Raw genomic sequence first — 21,122 nt, 5'->3', positions numbered from 1 at the left:
CCTCATCCATCCACAGGGTAGTTTTTAAACTGTAGGCTTGTGCTTATTAGAAACTGGATTAAGATATCTTCAGTGTGTTTTATATAAATCCCTAACAGCTCAAAGATGGGGAGCATTTACCCGAATGGTCTAGACTGGATTTTCAACACTGGACCTTGTGTGCAAGTTTAGTAATTTAAAGTTTCAGGTCCTCTAAGATTGCCTTTTTTATTTTAATATTTGTGGTTGCAGTTTTCTCTATATGTCAGTATGTTTACTTTTTGGTTCCATTCTCCATATTCTTCAAAACTTATTAAAATTGATCATTAAAGTTATTTCATGTATGATTTTATTGAATTCCTAAAGTGACAATATCTTGTATGGCAGACTACCTTGCTGTTCAGTTACTAGAATTTTGTTTCGGTCAGTCTTTGCTTACTTGAGAAAAGTACAGTTAATTAAAGCAAAGAAATTGTAATGGGATCAGGAAGAGAATGATTCTCAGTATAATCATTACTTATCTAAAGAAACCTCTGTGTTCTTATTTGACATTCTTTCCACACTGAAATCAATCTGGATCTTAACAGCTAAAAAGATAAAAATGCATTCAACATAGGTTGGCAGTCTTCACTAGAAGTGTGAAAGATAACAATGTAAAATTGAGACCACATTAATTTTGCAGCACTAAATTAACTCTCACTTCCTTGAAAATTTATGTAAGTTACTGTGGGCAGCCCCTAATTAGTAGCAAATGGCAAATTCTTAGTCAGTTCAAACTCTTTGATTACCTGCGTGAAATACTGTACTGCGTAATGTTAGAGAAAATATTTTATGGATGAGCAAGTGAATGCTAAATTGTGGCTGAAAATTCCATCAAATGACAAACTGAAGACATTACTTCAAGATGATACTTGTCTTCCAGGGATAACGTTTGTGGTATTTACAGTACCTTGATATTAGTATTTTTGTAATGTAACTCTGAGCTCCCGTGGTCAGAAGCCCCTCAACTTTTCTTTACAAGGCTACAATGTATCAACTTCACTCTGATACAGATTGCTGAATTTGGGGGGCATCTGCATGACAACTGATTTCAACTAATGACTCCGTTAAAGATGTCCTTTCTTAGGTTCAGAAGAGGGCTGGATGTTCTGGACGGAGTTCAAATTAGTGATAGGATTCTCAACTGATGGTAATGGTAGCAATCAAGATGGCTTGAAATCATACAGGAAATGACTTGTCACCTTGCTGGCAGCTGCCCACAGTTATGAATTGTAGAATCTCCTATAGTGAGGAAGCGAGTCATTCAACCCATCAAGTCCACATCAACCCTCTAAAGAGTGTCCCACCCAGACCCACACCCCAACCCTATCCTTGTAACTCTGCATTCCCCATAGCTAATCTACCTAGCCTGCACATTCCTGGACACTATGAACAATTTAGTTTGGCCAATCCATCTAGCCTGCACATCTTTGACTACAGTGGAAACTGGAGCACCTGGAGGAAGCCCACAAATTCACTGGGAGAATGAGCAAACTCCACAGACGGTTGCCCAAGGAATTGAACCCAGGTCTCTGCAGCAGTGCTAGCCATGACGCCCTATTAATGGATTAATAGATAATATCATAGATAATCTTGTACAGCCTCTTGTCTGTGATAAGAAATTTTTCACTCAACTTGACATAAAAGTTTGAATTTGCTGCATTTGTTTTAAGTGTCTATGTTGTGGAGGTGGTACCACAGTGATAATGCACTGGAGTTGTAACCTAGATCCCCAGCCCATCATTCTTGGGATGCCTGTTTAAACCCCATATGTGGAATTTGCATTCCATAATGAAAAAAAGTTAAAAGCTGGCCTAATGATAACCATGTGGCTTTTACAATAATTGGTAATAGTTATCTGGTTCATTAATGACCTTTTATGGAAGGTAATGTCACTTTGAGCTGGTTCCAGATCCACATTAGTGTGGTTGACTCCTTACTGCCTTCTGAAATGGCACAAGCCACTCCATTCAAGGGTAATTAGGGATGAGCAATAAATCCTGCATTAACGATGATGCCCAGATCCTGTGAGAAAAAAGGAATAAAAAGTGCTTCACAGCAATGATGCATTAAATTACTAATGTGTATTTTTAATTTAAAAATATGGTAGCCACTTTAAGCATAGCAAGCTTTCACAAACAGTAATTTAATAAATTACTAGTCATGTGTCAACTAAGGATAAACAATGGACAAGACCTCGATCTTTTGTCAATAGTGCAACTTTATATGGCCTCAGTAATGTTGATCCAAAAAACAGCACCTCTAATTAGTGCAATGTATTCATATAGTCAGTGTGGTCTAGCGTAAATCTACAGGAATAAGACTTGAACCGACAATCTTATGACACTCAAGTGGGAGTATGATCACTGAGACACGTACATGTGTTGTGTAGTTGTAGATGCCTCTAGTTACAGTTGGTTTGATACAATACACATTTTATGATAAGATCATGGTTTTTCCTGTTAACCTTTAGTTATTATTTTAAAATCCATTTATGGGATGTGACCATCACTGGTGGTGTCAGCATTTATTGCCCATCTCTAATCTTCCTGTGTCTGAGTGGCCTGCCTAGCCCGTTTGAGAAAGCTATTAAATAAGCTGAGAGACTGGAGACAAACTCAGCTAGGCAAAGAAGACAGATTTCCCTCCCTGAAGGATATTAGTGAATCAATCAGCTTTTACAAAAGTCGACAGTGGTTATGCAGTCACCATTAAACCAGCTTGTATTTCAAGATTTTTACTGAATTGAAACTCCATGTTCTATGGTGGGATTAGAAACCTTGTCCCATAACATTAACTTGGGCATCTTGAGTTGTTTAAAAATGTGTTGCTGGAAAAGTGCAGCAGGCCAGGCAGCATCAAAGGAACAGGAGAATCGACGTTTCGGGCATAAGCCCTTCTTCAGGAATCTTGAGTTGTTAGTGACTTTACTATATTGCTACTGTGTCTCCCTCTCTACATTTGCAGCAAAAGTAAAATTTATTATAACAACATAACTAGAATTTGTCATTTTAAAGTGTACACTGTACTATAATGTTACAGTTTAGGTCTAAAAAGTTTTATAAATCAGTTTTGAAACTGACTATCTGAATTATAGACCTAGACCTTATACCCTTAAAGTATGTAACATTGAATAAATATATTCACTGTATATTGAAGTAGTTTAAGCAGGGCTACCTAGGGGTAGCATGGTGGCTCAGTGGTTAGCACTGCTACCACACAGTGCCAAGAACCCAGGTTTTATTCCACCCTCAAGGGACTTTCTTTGTGGAGTTTGCATGTTTTCCCTTGTTTATGTGGGTTTCCTCCGGGTGGTCCGGTTTCCCCCCTCAATCCAAAGATGTGCGGTTTAGGTGGGTTGGCCATGCTAAGTTACCCACAGTGCCAATGGATGTGCAGGCTAGGTGGATTAGCAGTGAAAAATGAATGGTTACAGGGATAGAGTAGGAGGAATGGGTCTGGGTCGAATGCTCTTTGGATGGCTGGTGTGGAATAGATGGGCTGAATAGCCTCCTTCCATGCTGTAGGAATTCTATTTATCTATGGTTCTCTGATCATCCACTATCATTTGTGATCTATATTAAAGCTGGCTAAGTGTGGCTTGTGAATTCCAGTTAGTTTGTGTACACCAGAACAATGCTTCACTATCCAAAATGTGTTAAATATTGAATGTAGCTCACTTAACTTTATTTTGTTTTCAGCACTTTCATATTGTTAAATGATAATTTAGTATTCCTTAAATATTATATTTTAACTATAATGTCTTAATGTCACTTTTCCTGTCCATTGTTTTCTTTTAAATTGTGTATCCTAAAAAAAAAATGAGTAGACAATATGGAAATGTACTTTAAAAAGGTGTAAAGGAACTCTTGCATGTCCATGTAGAGAAAAAGTTGGACTCTGACAGTTTCTTTCCAAGTGTTTGCCCAACGAGCAAATAATCCACCATAGAATGGGTGAATTCTGTTGCAGCATTCAATGATGTATTGTGCTATTTTGTTATAGACCTACTTTTGGGCAGCTTGAAGAGGAAAAGGGAAGATAGATCCCTTTGCCTTTGCATTGCATGCCCCCGCTTCCTCCAGAAAATAATTTGAATATAAGAGAGCTAGCAGGTTATGTTAAAATTGTACAGGACTTTGGTTTGGCCGTATTTAGAATATTGTGTACAGTTCTGGTCGCCAAAGGATGTGGATGCTTTGGAGAGGGTGCAGAGATAGTTTATGAGGATGTTGCCTGGTATGGAAGGTCCTAGCTATGAAAGGAGGTTGAGTAGGTTAGGATTGTTTCCATTAGCAAAAAGGAGATTGAGAAGGGACCTGATTGAGGTCTACAAAATCATGGAGTGGATAGACTTGAGCTTTTTCACAGGGTGAGGGATTCAATAATGATAGGTCACGTGCTGAAGGTGAGGAGAAAAATTTAATGGGGATACATACAGAAAGTATGTTAGATGCCTGGAACACGTTGCCAGCAGAGGTGGTAGAGGCAGGCACAGTAGATTCATTTAAGGTGCATCTGGACATATGAATGAGTAGGTGGGGAGCAGAGGGATACAGAAGCTTGGGGATTGGGTGATAGGTTTAGACAGTGGATTTAGATCGGCTCAGGCTTGGAGGGCATGTAACTGGGCTGTAAATTTTCTTTGTTCTATAAACCTTTTAACAAATGCATGCTCTTTTTAAAAGATATCCTTTTTAACAATCTCCTCTCCTGAAAGCATATTCTGGGATCCAGTTTGGTGAACACATTTCAGTTCCTTGTCTAGTTGACCATTATGATGTGTGTTGGCCTCCTCCAGTTAAACTGTCATGGTTACATAACCTTGTGTCACTCAAACAGCCACCCTTGCTGATTACAGTGCCCCAGTTGTACACTGTACAGATCACACCAGTGTCTTCCTTGTCAATGTGATGAAAAGGAGGCTGAAGTATTGAGCCAAACACATTTTTTTTTAAATTGAATTATACATTACCACTTATTCTGAAGGGTTTTTGGGATTTCAGATTTTCATTACCTTGTAAAAGTAGAAATTTCCATCCATAAGTTGTACCAATGTATTCTTGATTTTACTTTCATGAATTTAACGTTCAGTGTTATTCTCAACTTTATTTCTGCAGAAAAATCATCAAAGCAGAAATGGAGCAAAAGTAAGGTTCTTGCTGTTGAAGAAAGAAAGGTAACTTACATTTTTAATGTCAGTGGTGTAGAATTTGATCACTTTTGTATTTGGTCTTTTCAACTAGCGTTTTCCTTTTTAAAAGCACAACCATCTAAATTACAAGATGAAATATTCTTCGCAGCAATCAACATTGAATACTAGTCAAGTGCAGCCATTGCCTGGTTATAAGGTACCAGATTCCCAGCAGATGCATAGACAATTTGCTTTGTTCAGTAGTCAGCAAACAAAGATACAGCTTTCTAAGTCTCAGCAACTTGTGTCATTAAAAGAGCCAGCACGGATCATTATTTCACCTCAAGGTAATGATTTTGCTTTGTTATAGTTGGTTTGAACTCTATTATGGAGTATGATTTGAAGATTTAATAGGATGAGCTGATATGCTTTGCATTTTTAAATTTGCAACTTTATTACAATAAAAGCTGTAAATTATTCCAGTTTCAGAAGACATATTCAAGGCCCTTACCAATTAACTCTTTCAGCAATGATTATACTTTCTACTTTAACATCAGAGCAAATTATGTTGCCCAATTTGTTTGCATCTAGTGAAAATTTAGCTTTAGCGGTAGCAAAAGTCAAATTTTATAGAAGGTAGAAATCTTAAATACAAACAGAAGTGCTGGAGAAACCCAACACGTCTGGTAGCACCAGTGGAAAGATCTCCTCTCCCTGTCAAGTGTTTTTAAAAAAAACATAATTTTCTAGCTCCTTTCAGTTCTGAAGCAGTCATGCAGGACCCAAAACATTAATTTTGTTTCTCTGCAGATACTGCTAGATATGCTGAGTTTCTCCAACATGTTTTGTGTTTGAGGGATGATGGTTTTAATCTGACGGAGTTGCGCTTTGAAAGCTTGTGATTTTAAATAAACCTATAGCGTGGTGTTGGGCTATAACGTGGTGTTGTGTGACTTCTAACTTTGTCATTTGTTTGTGGAATGTAGGTGTCACTGGCATTTGACTTATTATCCTTCCTTAATTGCCCTGACGAAGTTGGTAATGAGTTGTTTATCTTAAACTGTTGCTGTCCATGGCGCAGATAGACCCACAGTGCTGTCCAAAAGGGCAGTCCAAGATTTGGGAGGTAGTCATTCCATTCTTGAAATAACGATGATGATAGAACATAGATCAGCATAAGAGTGGCCCTTCGCTGCACAATGTTGTGCCAAATATGACACTAAATTAAATTAATCCCTTCTGCCTGCCCTTGGTCCATATCACTCCATTCCTTGAATATTAATGTGCTTATCGAAAAGTCCATTAAATGTCCCAATCATATCTGCCTCGTCCACCACCCCTGGCAGTGTGTTACAGCCATCTATCACACTGTTTTTAAAAAAAACACTTTCCTTCACAGCTCCGTTTGAATGCTTCCCCCCTCACCTAAAATACATGCCACCTAATATTAGACATTTCAACTCTAGGATAACATTTGTCAACCCTATCTATGCATCTCATAACTTTTATAGACTTCTATCAAGTCTTCCCTCAGCCTCTGCCACTCTGTAGAAAGCAACCCTAGTTTTTCTAGCCTCTCCTTTTATAGCTCATAACCTCTAATCCAGGCAGCATCCTAATGAGTCTCTTCTGCACTCTCTCTCCAAACCCTCTACATCCATCCTATAGTGTGGCAACCGGACTTGAATGCAATATTCTGTGTGGCCTAACCAAAGTCATGTAAAGCTGCAATATGATATCCTGACTCTTGAATTCAATGCCCTGACCAATAAAGGTAAGCACGCCATATGCTTCCTTTACCACCCTACCTACCTGCATGGCCACTTTGAGGGAGCTATGGACTTGAACCCCAAGATCCCTCTAGATCAGTGCTATTCAGGATCCTACTATTAACTGTAAGCATTTTTTAACATTCTGGTCTCCTTCCTATTGGAAGGATGTAGTGAAACTTGAAAGGGTTCAAAAAAAGATTTACAAGGATGTTGAGCTATAGAGAAAGGTTGAATAGACTGGGGTTGTTTTTCCTGGAGGCTGAGGGGTGACCTTATAGAGGTTTATAAAATCATGAGGGGCGTGGATAGGATAAATGGACAAAGTCTTTTCCCTGGGATCGGGTTTAGGGGGAGAGGGAAAAGATATAAGAGAGACCTACAGGGCAACTTTTTCACAGTGTGGTACGTGTATGGAATGAGCTGCTAGAGGATGTGGTGGAGGCTGGTACAATTGCAATATTTAAAAGGCATTTGGATGGGTATATGAATAGGAAGGGTTTGGAGGGATATGAGCCGAGTGCTGGCAGGTGGCACTAGATTAGGTTGGGATATCTGGTCGACATGGATGAGTTCGACCGAAGGATCTGTTTTCGTGTTGTGCATCTCTGACTGTATTTGCTCTCTCAAACTGCAGCACCTCACACTTGCCTGGCTTAACCTCCATCTGACATTTCTCCACCCAAGTCTATAATTGATCTATACTCTGCTGTACCCTTTGACAGCCTTCTATATTATCCACAACTCCACTGATCTTTGAGCTTTATTTAAACTTTAACCTTCTTTGATTACTTGGCCTTTTGGGCTGAATTTCAAATCTATTTAATGTCTGAGGTTGGCAATGAGAAAAATTCTGTTTTCAGAAACCCTTTCACTGAATTTACAATTTGGGTAGAAGAAGTTTTGTAATTTTTGTGAGGATGACCACTCTTGCTCTGTAGGTTGAAGTAAAAACATTGGATGGAATCTTGTAGAGGGGCGTCTCAGTGATATAGGCTAAAGCAAGATCTATGGCAGAATTGGGTGACGTGCATTGAGGCCCATCTTGACATGGTGATCATCTCACTCCATCATTTGAGCTTTTCGCAGGCACCATGGCATGATTCTTAACACGGAGCAGTGAGATGCCAACAACAAACCAGCACATCCTCCCTCCTGGCAGAATCAGCTCATCACTGGCTCCAAACAGCCCATTGCGCACATTAGGCAGCAGCTGCTGGAGGCACGATGCATGGATGCCAGTCGTAAATGCCTCTTGTCCAGTGGTATCCGACACCTGCCAGCCCATCATGGCATCTCCTTGACAGAATGGCAGGGCTCTCACAAGGTAGAGGCAGGCATACCATGGTGCTGCAAGGCACTTTTCACAGATGGACTGAGCCCAACTTGCAGAGTGGGCCAAGCAGGGCTGCTTCTTTGTGTTCAGTGCTTGCTCATTTTGCACCTACCTGCCAAAGGCTGTCGTTACTACTCTTTAAGAGGCTTTATTAGCACAGCTGCACTCCGTATTGGAATTTCTTTTTGGAGGAGGGAATAGAGAAGGCCCATCTTGCTGTACAGTACATTGACATGGCAAAGTAACACCTGCATGTGCCAGCTGTCTGAGCAGCAAATACACTGTTTACTCAATCAATTGGGCATGGCAGAAACTGCTGGGAGCTAATTCTCAGTCGGTCAAGGGGATTGTTGGTACCGTCAGTCATGGGGTACAGTCCACACAGTTGTTTTTTATGATTCTGTTACAATCAGTCATCTGTTGGAATGTGCAAGGTCTGAGAACCTGTCCCAGCACAATTCAGAGAGAGTGGGGTGGGGGGGGTGGTTTGTCATGGGTCTGGTCGGTCATGTCCAGGGACTACTCGGCAGTGTTGGTCACAGGTCAGAGATGATTACAGTCTTGGTGTCTAATTGTCAGCATTTCTGAAGGGTTGAGGGGTGTAGGGGTATTTGGAGCTGCAGGGGAATCAATGATAGGGGAGAGAGTTAAGGCAGTTGGATGAAGGTACGGGGATGGTAAAGCCGGAACACTTATAGTTGTGAGGATAAACGTAGTGACGAAAACTCTGGAAATCAACTTCCCAGCTTGGCGAGCATACCCACAACTATAATAACTGGCACCCGAGCTACTAATCTTTATGCAAACCTTGTTACAATACACCTTTCATAGGCTCTGGATACCTCAAAGCAATCTACAGTCAATTATTTATTGAAGTGTAGCCTTTCTTGCAGTATAGAAACTTGCCAGCATTTTGCTGTTTGAAACGATGATGGAGAATTTATTGGAGCAACTTGTAGTGAGTATTGAAGTTTTTTTCCCCATTGTTTGACAACATATTAATTTCGTGCTGAAAATTTATGTAAGTGCATATTGATGACCTGATACTGCTGTCGATAGAAATGTTACATGAGCATCGCACAGGAATTAGAAGTTTGTTTGTTGGATAGGCCAGCATTTATCATCCATCCCTCATTTCCCAGGAGAATTTGGTGGTGAGCGCCTCCTTGATTTTCTGCAATCCATATAATGGAAAGTTAGTGGGGCATCTAGGGCTTCAGTGAATAGTGGAACCAGTGGTCTACCTGCTTAGTATGCTATGGTACTATTTAAACGTATTTCCAACATGAAGTCAGTGGGCCTAATAGCCTCTTTCTGTGCTATAAATGACTGACCATTTCCTTGTTTTCCTAAAGGACTTGCAAACCTTAGCAGGATTTATACACTTAATGGTAAGGTCCTAGGGAGTGTTGCTGAACAAAGAGACCTTGGAGTGCAGGTTCATAGCTCCTTGAAAGTGGAGTCACAGGTAGATAGGGTAGTGAAGAAGACGTTTGGTATGCTTTCCTTTATTGGTCAGAATATTGAGTACAGGAGCTGGGAGGACATGTTGCGGCTGTACAGGACATTGGTTAGGCCACTGTTGGAATATTGCGTGCAATTCTGGTCTCCTTCCTATTGGAAAGATATTGTGAAACTTGGAAGCATTTAGAAAAGATTTACAAGAATGTAAGTGGCAGCCTTGGATGCTGCCTGACCTGCTGCACTTTTCCAGCAACATGTTTTCAGCTCTGATCCCCAGCATCTGCAGTCCTCACTTTCTCCTTTTACAAGGATGTTGCCAGGATTGGAGGATCTGAGCTACAGGGAGAGGCTGAACAGGCTGGGGCTGTTTTCCCTGGAGCGTCGGAGGCTGAGGGGTAACCTTATAGAGGTTTACAAAATTATGAGGGGAATGGATAGGATAAATAGACAAAGTCTTTTCCCTGGGGTCGGGGAGTCCAGAACTAGAGAGCATAGGTTTAGGGTGAGAGGAGAAAGATATAAAAGAGACCTAAGGGGCAGCCTTTTCACAGAGGGTGGTACGTGTATGGAATGAGCTGCCAGAGGATGTGGTGGAGGCTGGTACAATTGCAACATTTAAGAGGCATTTGGATAGGTATATGAATAGGAAGGGTTTGGAGGGAGATGGGCCGGGTGCTGGCAGGTGGGACTAGATGGGGTTGGGATATCTGGTTGGCATGGACGGGATGGACTGAAGGGTCGGTTTCCATGCTGTACATCTCTATGACTCTATGACTTGTTTCCTTTCATAACTCCCCCTAATGAGCTTGCATCCTGATTACAGTATATGTGATATTCTTTGTAAACTGTGCTCTTAACAAAGTATTAAAGTAAACGTGCAACCCTAACTTCCTTATTTTTCACAGTGCAAATCTAATTCTTGGCAATTATGGGAGGTTGATATCATGCTGTGTTTTTTTAAAAAACAAGATTACTGCCATAGTAAATTGTAACAATTTGCAGCTTGTGGTGCATTGCAGTTCTTCCTTGACATACTTCCTTTATCACATTTAATAGCTTGTGCCATGAACTTAACATTGGCCCAGAATTTTCTCAAAGCACTGTTTACAGTATTCACCTACAGTGTTTAAAATGTTATTTTTGAACCTATTAAGCTCCTGCTTTCCAACTTGAGAAGCTTCAGCCTCTTTAATCATCCTCCAAGTTCCTCCTAGTACTTAATATCCACCCTGTATACCTCTTGTATGCTTTTTTTGAGAATCCTGCTGTAAATTTTCATTTGAGTAATCAGTTGTGGCAATGTTCAAACGTTCAAAAAAACCTAGAAAGTCTACAAATTTTACAAGTTTGTTCTTGGAATTTGAACAGTGCTGGACACACACGTGAACAAATTACTGCAGATGCTGAAATCTTTACTGAAAACTCTAAAAATGCTAGAGATCACAGTGGGTCAGGTGGCATCCGTGGAGACAAAGCGAGCTAATGCTTCAAATCTAGACTCTTCATCAGAGCTAAAATCAAGTTGTTACCTGTCCCTGTCAGTTGAACAAAATGGTTTCTAGACCACCTCACCGTTGTTAGGTGTCAACCACATCATGTAAGCAAGAATGATATGTCTAGATTATATTTTGGAAAAAGCACAATTTCCTTTCTCTAAAGTAGATTAATGAACTAATTAGATTATCTGACGATGCAATTGTTTTTCTTCTTTAAGCTTTTCTTAAGTACGATTCTCCAAATTATCTCCACCACTCCACTGGGTAATTGCCTGGCAGAAGTTCATTTGACTTCTGATGTCTTCATATGTGGAATTTTATGTCTGTTATGGAGCCAGTGTTGAATGTTGCAGCCTATACTTTATCTATTGGCAACTCCTTAGGAATGGTAATGGAATAACTGCCCTGATTTTGGAACTTCAAGTTTTGTTTAGCACGTTGGTAGGGTTGTAATTTATATTGTATTGCTTGTGCTTTGGAATTTCAGTGGCATCTTCTTGTCAAAGTTTTGCTTTCATCTTTCCTTTTTTTTACACTTTTCAGGCTAGCTCACCACAACTATCAAGACTTGGCCTATGTTTAAAAGTGTTGTTTTCTCACTATCTGTGCAGCAAGGGTTCAAGAGTGGGTGGCACAGTGGTTAGCACTGCTGCCTTACAGTGCCAGAGACCCAGGTTCAATTCCCACCTCAGACAACTGTCTGAGTGGAGTTTGCACATTCTCCCCATGTCTGTGTGGGCACCCTCTGGGTGCTCCAGTTTCCTCCCACAATCCAAAAATGTGCAGGTTAGGTGAATTGGCCATGCTAAATTGCCCTTAGTGTTAGGTGAAGGGGTAAATGTAGGGGAATGGGTCTGGGTGGGTTGCTCTTCGGAGGGTCGGTGTGGACTTGTTGGGCTGAAGGGCCTGTTTCCACACTGTAAGTAATCTAACTTTTTTAAAAAGTAGCAGATACACGGGGAAAACCACTGCTACAAGTTCTCCTTACCAACCTGACTTGGAAATATGTAACCATTTCTTCAGTATTAATGGATCAAAATTCTAAAACGACCTCTCAAACGGCATAGTGGGTCTACCTGCAGTACGTGGGCTGTAAAGGTTAAAGAAGGCACCTAATCACCTTTTTAAGGGTAACTAGGGAAGGGCAGTAAATGCTGGTCCAGCCAGCGACACCCAAATCCACGAGTGAATAACACCAAAGTCACGATGCATATTGCAATAGCCTGAAATGCAATAGCAGTGGTCATTAATTTCACCTTCTCCAATTCAGCAATTGCAAAGGCAGAACCATAGTCCAGCCCATCCATATATTTAGCTGTGAATGGCTTTTCAGTCTAGAAGGTTTCCTTTTTTTTAAGCAGTTGTATCCTTTGGAAGTTCTTTCCACTTGTGATGTAAAAGCTGATTGCATATCCAAGCTGAGCTGGATGTCAGTCAATTTTTTTTTCCTACATCTTTTGCTGGTAGCATTTTGCTTAATAAAAAATAATAATAAAAGTTGTGAAAAAGTCTTGCATTAGCAGATTCTGTCATTTATTCCTGATGCAGAGTAGTCCATTCACACTACATTTGTCTTAAATTATGGATGGATAGGTGAAACCTGAGTTTGAGAGCAGTTAATATTTAGGCAGGTTTTTATTCTTTTATGGGATATCAGGGTTTGTTGTTCATCTTCAATTGTTGTGAAAATCGTGGTGAGTGCCATCTTGAATTGGCACAGATACATCCACAGTACTGCCAGGATGAGAGTTCTTTTGAGGAAATGTCTCATCTTTAACCACAGTTGCAGATGGAAGTGTTTCCAACTTGAGTACAATGAGCTGTAATAAAAGCAAAATGGTGCCTTTCCTAGTCTTGCCTTGGAAAGCCACTTACTGATGCAAAGGAAGGGAAGAAAAGTAACTAACCATTTAGAAAACTGACTGCTCACTTGATATTGATTCCTTTAAATGTTTGAAACTGCTTTAGTCAATAATTCTAATTTCAATTTTAACTATTTAATTGAAATATCAAAAAAAAGTTAGTCATGCCTGATTTAACATTTGGTTTCTTGTTTTTAAGGACTTCCTGCAGTTGTGTCCCCATTGCATTCACCTCCTTTGTTGAAATTTAAATGTCTGCCAGTGAATCTTTCTCATCCATCCACCCATGTCAAAGTAAAGTAAAATCAGTTCATGTTGTATTTGTTTTTTTTCTTAAATGCATTTTAAACCAGCATAAATCTTAAAGAAAATAGTTTACCAAGTGTTTCTTTCCAGGAATCAAAGTCACCAGAAGAGGAATCTAATAAATTAGCAATTAATCAAACCAAGCCACTACTTGAAATATCCAGTGACCAAATGCCAGTCATGCAACAGCAAAGTAAGTTTGGTGTTTCGTATGTATAGTTGTTCATTGAATGTGCAAGTTCAAATATATAATCTGTTGTGTTCTAGAACTAAATATGGCAGATTAATCAACAAACAATCTTAACAGTATAGGTGGCTGACCAATTTATCCTTCTCCCCAGTATAGATACGCTTGAATTCATATGGCAAAATTAGTCAGGAATGGGAATTTAGAAGTAAATTTGAAATCTTAAAATTCCAAATTTACACTAGACATCAATCTTCCTTTATAAAAGATAGTTGGCGTACGTGAAAACTATAATTGTATCACTGAATGGAATAGAATTAGCTTTTGTTTGGAATGGAATGTTTTTGCCTGGTGAAGTATGGCAATGCTAAAAGAATGTTTAAATTAACTTTAATATTATTTCATATCCTTGAAAGCCTTGACCAATTGTAAGAAATTTTGTTTGGAACCTTCCTGATGGATCAGAAATGAAAACACCACCCAGTATTGCTGGAGAAACTCCTGGTCCAGCAGGATCTGTGGAGTAAAAGCAGAGTTAACATTTTGAATCACAAAATTAACTCTGTTCTCCATAGATGCGAGGTAAAAACAATGACTGCAGATGCTGGAAACCAGATTCTGGATTAGTGGTGCTGGAAGAGCACAGCAGTTCAGGCAGCATCCGAGGAGCAGTAAAATTGACATTTCGGGCAAAAGCCCTTCATCAGGAATAAAGGCAGAGAGCCTTAAAGGTGGAGAGATAAGCTAGAGGAGGGTGGCGGTGGGGAGAAAGTAGCATAGAGTACAATGGGTGAGTGGGGGAGGAGATGAAGGTGATAGGTCAGGGAGGAGAGTGGAGTGGATAGATGGAAAAGAAGATAGACAGGTAGGACAAGTCATGGGGACAGTGCTGAGCTGGAAGTTTGGAACTAGGGTGAGGTGGGGAAAGGAGAAATGAGGAAACTGGTGAAGTTCACATTGATGCCCTGGGGTTGAAGTGTTCTGGGGCGGAAGATGAGGCGTTCTTCCTACAGGCATCTGGTGGTGAGGGAGCAGCGGTGAAGGAGGCCCAGGACATCCATGTCCTCGGCAGAGTGGGAGGGGAAGTTGAAATGTTGGGCCATAGGGCGGTATGGTTGATTGGTGCAGGTGTCCCAAAGATGTTCCCTAAAGCGCTCTGCTAGGAGGTGTCCAGTCTCCCCAATGTAGAGGAGACCGCATTGGGAGCTACGGATACAATAAACGATATTGGTGGAGGTGCAGGTAAAGCTTTGATGGATGTGGAAGGCTCCTTTAGGGCCTTGGATGGAGGTGAGGGAGGAGGTGTGGGCGCAGGTTTTGCAATTCCTGCGGTGGCAGGGGAAGGTGTCAGGTCGGGACGGTGTGTTGTAGGGGGGCATGGACCTGACCAGGTAGTCACGGAGGGAACGGTCTTTGCGGAAGGCGGAAAGGGGTGGGGAGGGAAATATATCCCTGGTGGTGGGGTCTTTTTGGAGGTGGCAGAAATGTCGGCGGATGATTTGGTTTATGTGAAGATTGGTAGGATGGAAGGTGAGGACCAGGGGCGTTCTGTCCTTGTTACGGTTGGACGGGTTATGCGAAGGTTGGTAGGGTGGAAGGTGAGCATGCTACCATGCCTGAGTTTCTCCAGCAATTTCAATGTTTTAAACATGTATGCCTCCTCCTCACTCCCTTGAGCTTACATTTTTATGTGGCTCATCATGCTGTAAAAATCTTAAAAGTGAAAATTGTAGAGTGAGTTTTAAAGATTTCAATAGTATGTGAATTTCACATACTGTTAGATGTGTACACTGGTCCTTAGAAGCGAAGTTAATGCTTAGGGAATATCTAATTTCTTTGTCACCTTTTTAAAAGTCCACCTTCATTTTATTTAAGCTTGTATGTTAATTCAGCCATCATTTATGTTTTCTATATTCACGTTTAAATTTAGGATGTTAAGTATTTTTAGATTGTGTGAATGCTTCAGTGTAACTGGCTGCCTGCTTCTTGTTAGCACTGCTGCTGCTTGTCAACTTGTCATCCAACTTGGTGACTCATTATTAGTACAGTCCAAAGGAGGAGTTCACACACTGTAGATTACGAGGTCTTTATGGGCAGTGTTCTTTGGATTCATAAATAAGTGCATCATTGCTGACTAAAACATTTATGCCCTTGTAATTTTGTTATTTTAGCATCGCTAAAATCAGAAACCTTTTTAAAAATATTTCAGATGTGGAGGCTGCCGTTCCTGGTGAAATTAAAGAAACTGGTGACAATAAACTAGCTTTGGAGGCTAAAGCCTGCCATGTTACAAAGAAGGTGGGATTTTTATTTTCATTTTGTAAATGTATTTAAATTTACTGACTGATTTGAAACATTTTCATGTCCATGAACTATTGAATGAGAACTTGTCTTGAAACTTATTTTGGTCTTTAACCTTTGCTGTGATGTTAAACTAAAATGTTTCCCTAGAGAGAGTCTTGACTATGCCATCAAAGCAGCAATCTTTTGATGTACGTCTCGCACTACTTGTCATCTTAAAATAAGCCCGTCTTTGCAAAGACAGTCGGATTGTTGCTTTAAGGTCTGTGAACATTGACCCCTTAAAAGCAAAGATGGCCAATCTTTCCAAACTGAAATGATAGAAGTAAATTTGTATCATTCAAGTTTTCCTTTGATTTTTGTATTAATCACCTTTTTTGAATAATGGAAGAGCTGGATTTTCTACAGCCATTATCTTTGCAGAAGTTGTCATATGGTTGAGGACTGCTACTTTTGTGGAAACAAATCAAATTAGTCTAATTCTTAATTTTGTTTTGGGTGATCGCGTTTAAAAAGAGGGTTAAGGCCATGGAGATGATGCCAATGATATTAATTATCCAGAGAAGCTATCAAAAACTTGAACAGTTTCTTTGCTAGAAGATTTTGCGAGTTGAGGTGATATGAACAATGTATTCAAGTTATGGGGTTTCTGTGAAAGTTAAGTTGATTTAAGTTTGTGGATAATTGTAGGCCACATACTTTAGAATCAACAAATGAACTAGGTGCAGTTAAAAATTGTGTTCTTATGCAAAAGCACTTTACATAAAAATCTGGGAATATTTCAATAATTACGTATTTCCACAGAATGCTGTGGGACTTGTGCTCTGTAAAGAGGTTGCTTACTGACATGACTTTTAAAAACCGCTTTCCATAAGCTTTGGGTTTTGTACTCTATCGCACAATAAACATTTTTCTGTTTTCAAACCAGCTTCACTGGTGCACTTAATTTTTTAAAATCCTTTTTGATTTGTCACCAGTTGAAAAATCATAATGCCCTGCAAAGCTAACGTTCTAGTAGCATGTCCAGGTATTTGAGACATCAGTTTGCAGGATTACTTGAAGCCAATTTTAAGAATTCCAAAGCCATGTGATGAAACAAGCTGATTTGAATCATTTTGATAGCAACCTTCAAGGTGCAGCACTTAACTCTCATATTAGGTTGCCAAGTCTACTTCCAGATCTGCATTAATATCCTAGGCAACTACAAACATTTAAAGCCACCTGTTTTACTCCCATCTTTATTGGGAACAAGTGAGGTTTTCCATTCCAGTTTATTGTCACTACTTTCTTTATTTTCATCACGATGGGCATCTTCCATGTCTGAAATATTTTAAGAAGGCTTCGTAAATAAAAGCATCAATTCTTAACTCTAATAAGAACAGATGTGTAACTTGTTAGACCTCCAACTTCAGGCACCCAACAAAACTTTATAAAACATCTCATTATATTCAATGTTCCCAGGACAAACAATGCAAGTAATATTAAATTAAAAACTAAGGAATTTTAGATTATATTGCTTAGTGTAGAAACAGGCCCTTCAGCGCAACAAGTCCACACCGACCCGCCGAAGCACAACCCACCCAGACCCATTTATTCCTTCACCTAACACTACAGGCAATTTAGCATGGCCAAGTCACCTAACCTGCACATTTTTGGACTGTGGAAGGAAACCGGAACACCCAGAGGAAACCCACACAGGCACGGGGAGAATGTGCAAACTCCACACAGACAGTCGTCTGAGGCAGGAATTGAACCCAGGTCTCTGGCGCTGTGAGGCAGCAGTGCTAACCACTGAGCCACCGTGCCGCCCATGAGCATTTTCTTGTTCATGTCTTTTCTCTCTTCCATTGTCTACATACTTGCTCTTATGTTGTCTTCCCCATTACACCATTGCCCTGTGCTATTGTACACTAGAGTGTTGTTGTTGTTATGTGCAGACATTTTTATTGATTGAAGAAATAGCAATGTGACAATTGAAATCCAATATTTTCATGTTAATTAAGAAAATTAATTGAACTAAAAAGCTTTGTCACTAGCTTTGAGGTTCCTTTCATCAACCCACAATGTCACAAGCTGCTTTTTCTTTGATACTAGGACATTGAGGTCAAGAATGCAAATTCGTGGGCAAATTTGGGCAAAATGACAATTGCAACTCCGCCAACAATAAAATCCTCGAGTGAGAGTTTCAAATTGTTCAGAAAAGCAGCAATGGAGAAAGAACAACGTGAGAAAGCTTTGAAAGCCCAGCAAGAAATGAAAATGTCCCATCTTGAACAAACTGAGAAGGAACAAAAGAAAATGGCTTCAGAGCAGCAACGGTAATAATTACACTTAGAGTGGGTTTGAACCTATAAGAATTATCTTTGCTAGCAACAGCAACCTTCTGAATGTTCTTGCTTCTTGCGAACATGGGAGCAGGGCTTCACCATTTCTATCAAACCCTAGCTGAAATATACTCAAAGACTGAGGTTCACTTCTCTCTGTTATAGAGAATCCTGAGTCTAAAAAAATTCTAAGGGCATTTAAATGGTCATTGGATAAACATTTGGATGATAATGGAATAGTGTAGGTTTGATGCGCTTTAGATCGAGGGCCAAAGGGCCTGTACTGCACTGTGATGTTCTATGGACCTAAGCGCTACTCCCTCATTTTAAAATTGTGCCCTGAGTTCTAGATTGCCCAACCAGGTGAATCATACCTGCATCAACCCTGCCTGTCCCTTTTTTATATATTTTGTAAATTTCCATGAGATCACCTCTCCTTCAAAACTTTCATAGAGTCATAGAGATGTAGAGCATGGAAACAGACCCTTGGGTCCAACCCGTCCATGCCGACAAGATATCCCAACCCAATCTAATCCCACCTGCCATCACCCGGCCCATATCCCTCCAAACCCTTCCTATTCGTATACCCATCCAAATACCTCTTAAATGTTGCAATTGTACCAGCCTCCACCACATCCTCTGGCAGCTTATTCCATACATGTACCACCCACTGTGTGAAAAAGTTGCCCCTTAGGTCTCTTTTATATCTTTCCCCTCTCTCCCTAAACCTATGCCCTCTAGTTCTGGACTCCCCAGCCCCAGGGAAAAGACTGTCTATTTATCCTATCCACGCCCCTCATAATTTTGTAAACCTCTATGAGGTCACCCCTCAGCCTCTGACACTCCAGGGAAAACAGCCCCAGCCTGTTCAGCCTCTCCCTGTAGCTCAGATCCTCCAACCCTGGCAACATCCTTGTAAATCTTTTCTGAACCCTTTCAATTTGCACAACATCTTTTGATAGGAAGGAGACCAGAATTGCACGCAATATTCCAACAGTGGCCTAACCAATGACCTGTACAGCCGCAACATGACCTCCCAACTCCTGTACTCCATACTCTGACCAATAAAGGAAAGCAAACGCCGCCTTCACTATCCTACCTACCTGCAACTCCACTTTCAAGGAGCTATGAACCTGCACTCCAAGGTCTTTTTGTTCAGCAACACTCCCTAGGACCTTACCATTAAGTGTATAAGTCCTGCTAAGATTTGCTTTCCCAAAATGCAGCACCTCACATTTATCTGAATTAACCACCATCTGCCACTTCTCAGTCCATTGGCCCATCTGGTCCAGATCCTCTGTTGTAATCTAAGGTAACCCTCTTCGCTGTCCACTAGACCTCCAATTTTGGTGTCATCTGCAAACTTACTTACTAACTATACCTCTTACACTCGCATCCAAATCATTTGTGTAAATGACAAAAAGTAGAGGGCCCAGCACCGATCCTTGTGGCACTCCACTGGTCACAGGCCTCCAGTCTGAAAAACAACCCTCATCCTCCACCACCACCACCACCCTCTGCTTTCTACCTTTTGAGCCAGTTCTGTATCCAAATGGCTAGTTCTCCCTGTACTACTTGTGATCTAACCTTGCTAATCAGTCTCCCATGGGGAACATTGTCGAACGCCTTACTGAGGTCCATATAGATCACATCTACTGCTCTGCCCTAATCAATCTTCTTTGTTACTTCTTCAAAAAACTCAATCAAGTTTGTGAGACATGATTTCCCATGCACAAAGCCATGTTGACTATCGTGAATCAGTCCTTGCCTTTCCAAGTACATGTACATCCTGTCCCTCAGGATTCCCTCCAACAACTTGCCCACCACTGAGGTCAGACTCACCAGTCTATAGTTCTCTGGCTTGTCTTTACCACCCTTCTTAAACAGTGGCACCACGTTAGCCAACCTCCAGTCTTCAGGCACCTCACCTGTGACTTTCGATGATACAAATATCTCAGCAAGAGGCCAAGCAATCACTTCTCTAGCTTCCCACAGAGTTCTCAGATACACCTGATCAGGTCCGGGGGTATATCCACCTTTAACTGTTTCAAGACATCCAGTACTTCCTCCTCTGTAATCTGGACATTTTGCAAGATATCACCATCTATTTCCCTACAGTCTAAATCTTCCATATCCTTTTCCACAGTAAAAACTGATGCAAAATATTCATTTAGTATCTCCCCCATTTTCTGTGGCTCCACACAAAGGCCGCCTTGCTGATCTTTGAGGGGCCCTATTCTCTCCCTAGTTACCCTTTTGTTCTTAATATATTTGTAAAACCCCTTTGGATTCTCCTTAATTCTATTTGCCAAAGCTATCTCATGCCCCCATTTTGCCCTCCTGATTTCCCTCTTAAGTAGACTCCTACTTCCTTTATACTCTTCTAAGGATTCACTCGATCTATCCTGTCTATACCTGGCATATGCTTCCTTCTTTTTCCTAACCAAACCCTCAATTTCTTTAGGTATAGGGAATGCTTGATGACTATCAGCCTTCCCTTTCACTCTGACAGGAATATACTTTCTCTGGATTCTTGTTATCTTATTTCTGAAAGCTTCCTATTTTCCAGCCATCCCTTTACCGTGAACATCTGTGCCCAATCAGCTTTTGAAAGTTCTTGCCTAATACTGTCAAAATTGACCTTTCTCCAATTTAGAACTTCAACTTTTAGATCTGGTCTATCCTTTACCATCACTATATTTTAAAACGAATAGAATTATGGTTGCTGGCCCTAAAGTGCTCCCCCACTGACACCTCAGTCACCTGCCCTGTCTTATTTCCCAAGAGTAGGTCAAGTTTTGCACCTTCTCTAGTAGGTATATCCATATACTGAATCAGAAAATTGTCTTGTGTGCACTTAACAAATTCCTCTCCATCTAAGCCCTTCACACTGTGGCAGTCCCAGTCGATGTTTGGAAAGTTAAA

The 21,122-nt window shown here is 40.6% G+C and overlaps 1 protein-coding gene across 1 annotated transcript in view; it reads left to right on the top strand.

Annotated features, from left to right (window-relative positions):
• The window catches only part of LOC140479364 (bromodomain-containing protein 3-like), a 101,136-nt gene that overhangs the window by 59,290 nt on the left and 20,724 nt on the right, over positions 1–21,122 (top strand). The window contains exons 12-17 of the mRNA XM_072573275.1: positions 5,139–5,197; positions 5,283–5,499; positions 13,279–13,373; positions 13,476–13,578; positions 15,782–15,870; positions 17,968–18,191. Of these exons, the coding sequence (XP_072429376.1) occupies positions 5,139–5,197; positions 5,283–5,499; positions 13,279–13,373; positions 13,476–13,578; positions 15,782–15,870; positions 17,968–18,191 (787 nt within the window). The remainder of the gene's footprint in view (positions 1–5,138; positions 5,198–5,282; positions 5,500–13,278; positions 13,374–13,475; positions 13,579–15,781; positions 15,871–17,967; positions 18,192–21,122) is intronic.

Source organism: Chiloscyllium punctatum, chromosome 7 (assembly GCF_047496795.1).
Source record: "Chiloscyllium punctatum isolate Juve2018m chromosome 7, sChiPun1.3, whole genome shotgun sequence".
Lineage (NCBI taxonomy): Eukaryota > Metazoa > Chordata > Chondrichthyes > Orectolobiformes > Hemiscylliidae > Chiloscyllium > Chiloscyllium punctatum.
The sequence above is the reverse complement of the archived record's forward strand: the minus strand, read 5'-3'. Positions and strand labels throughout refer to the sequence as shown.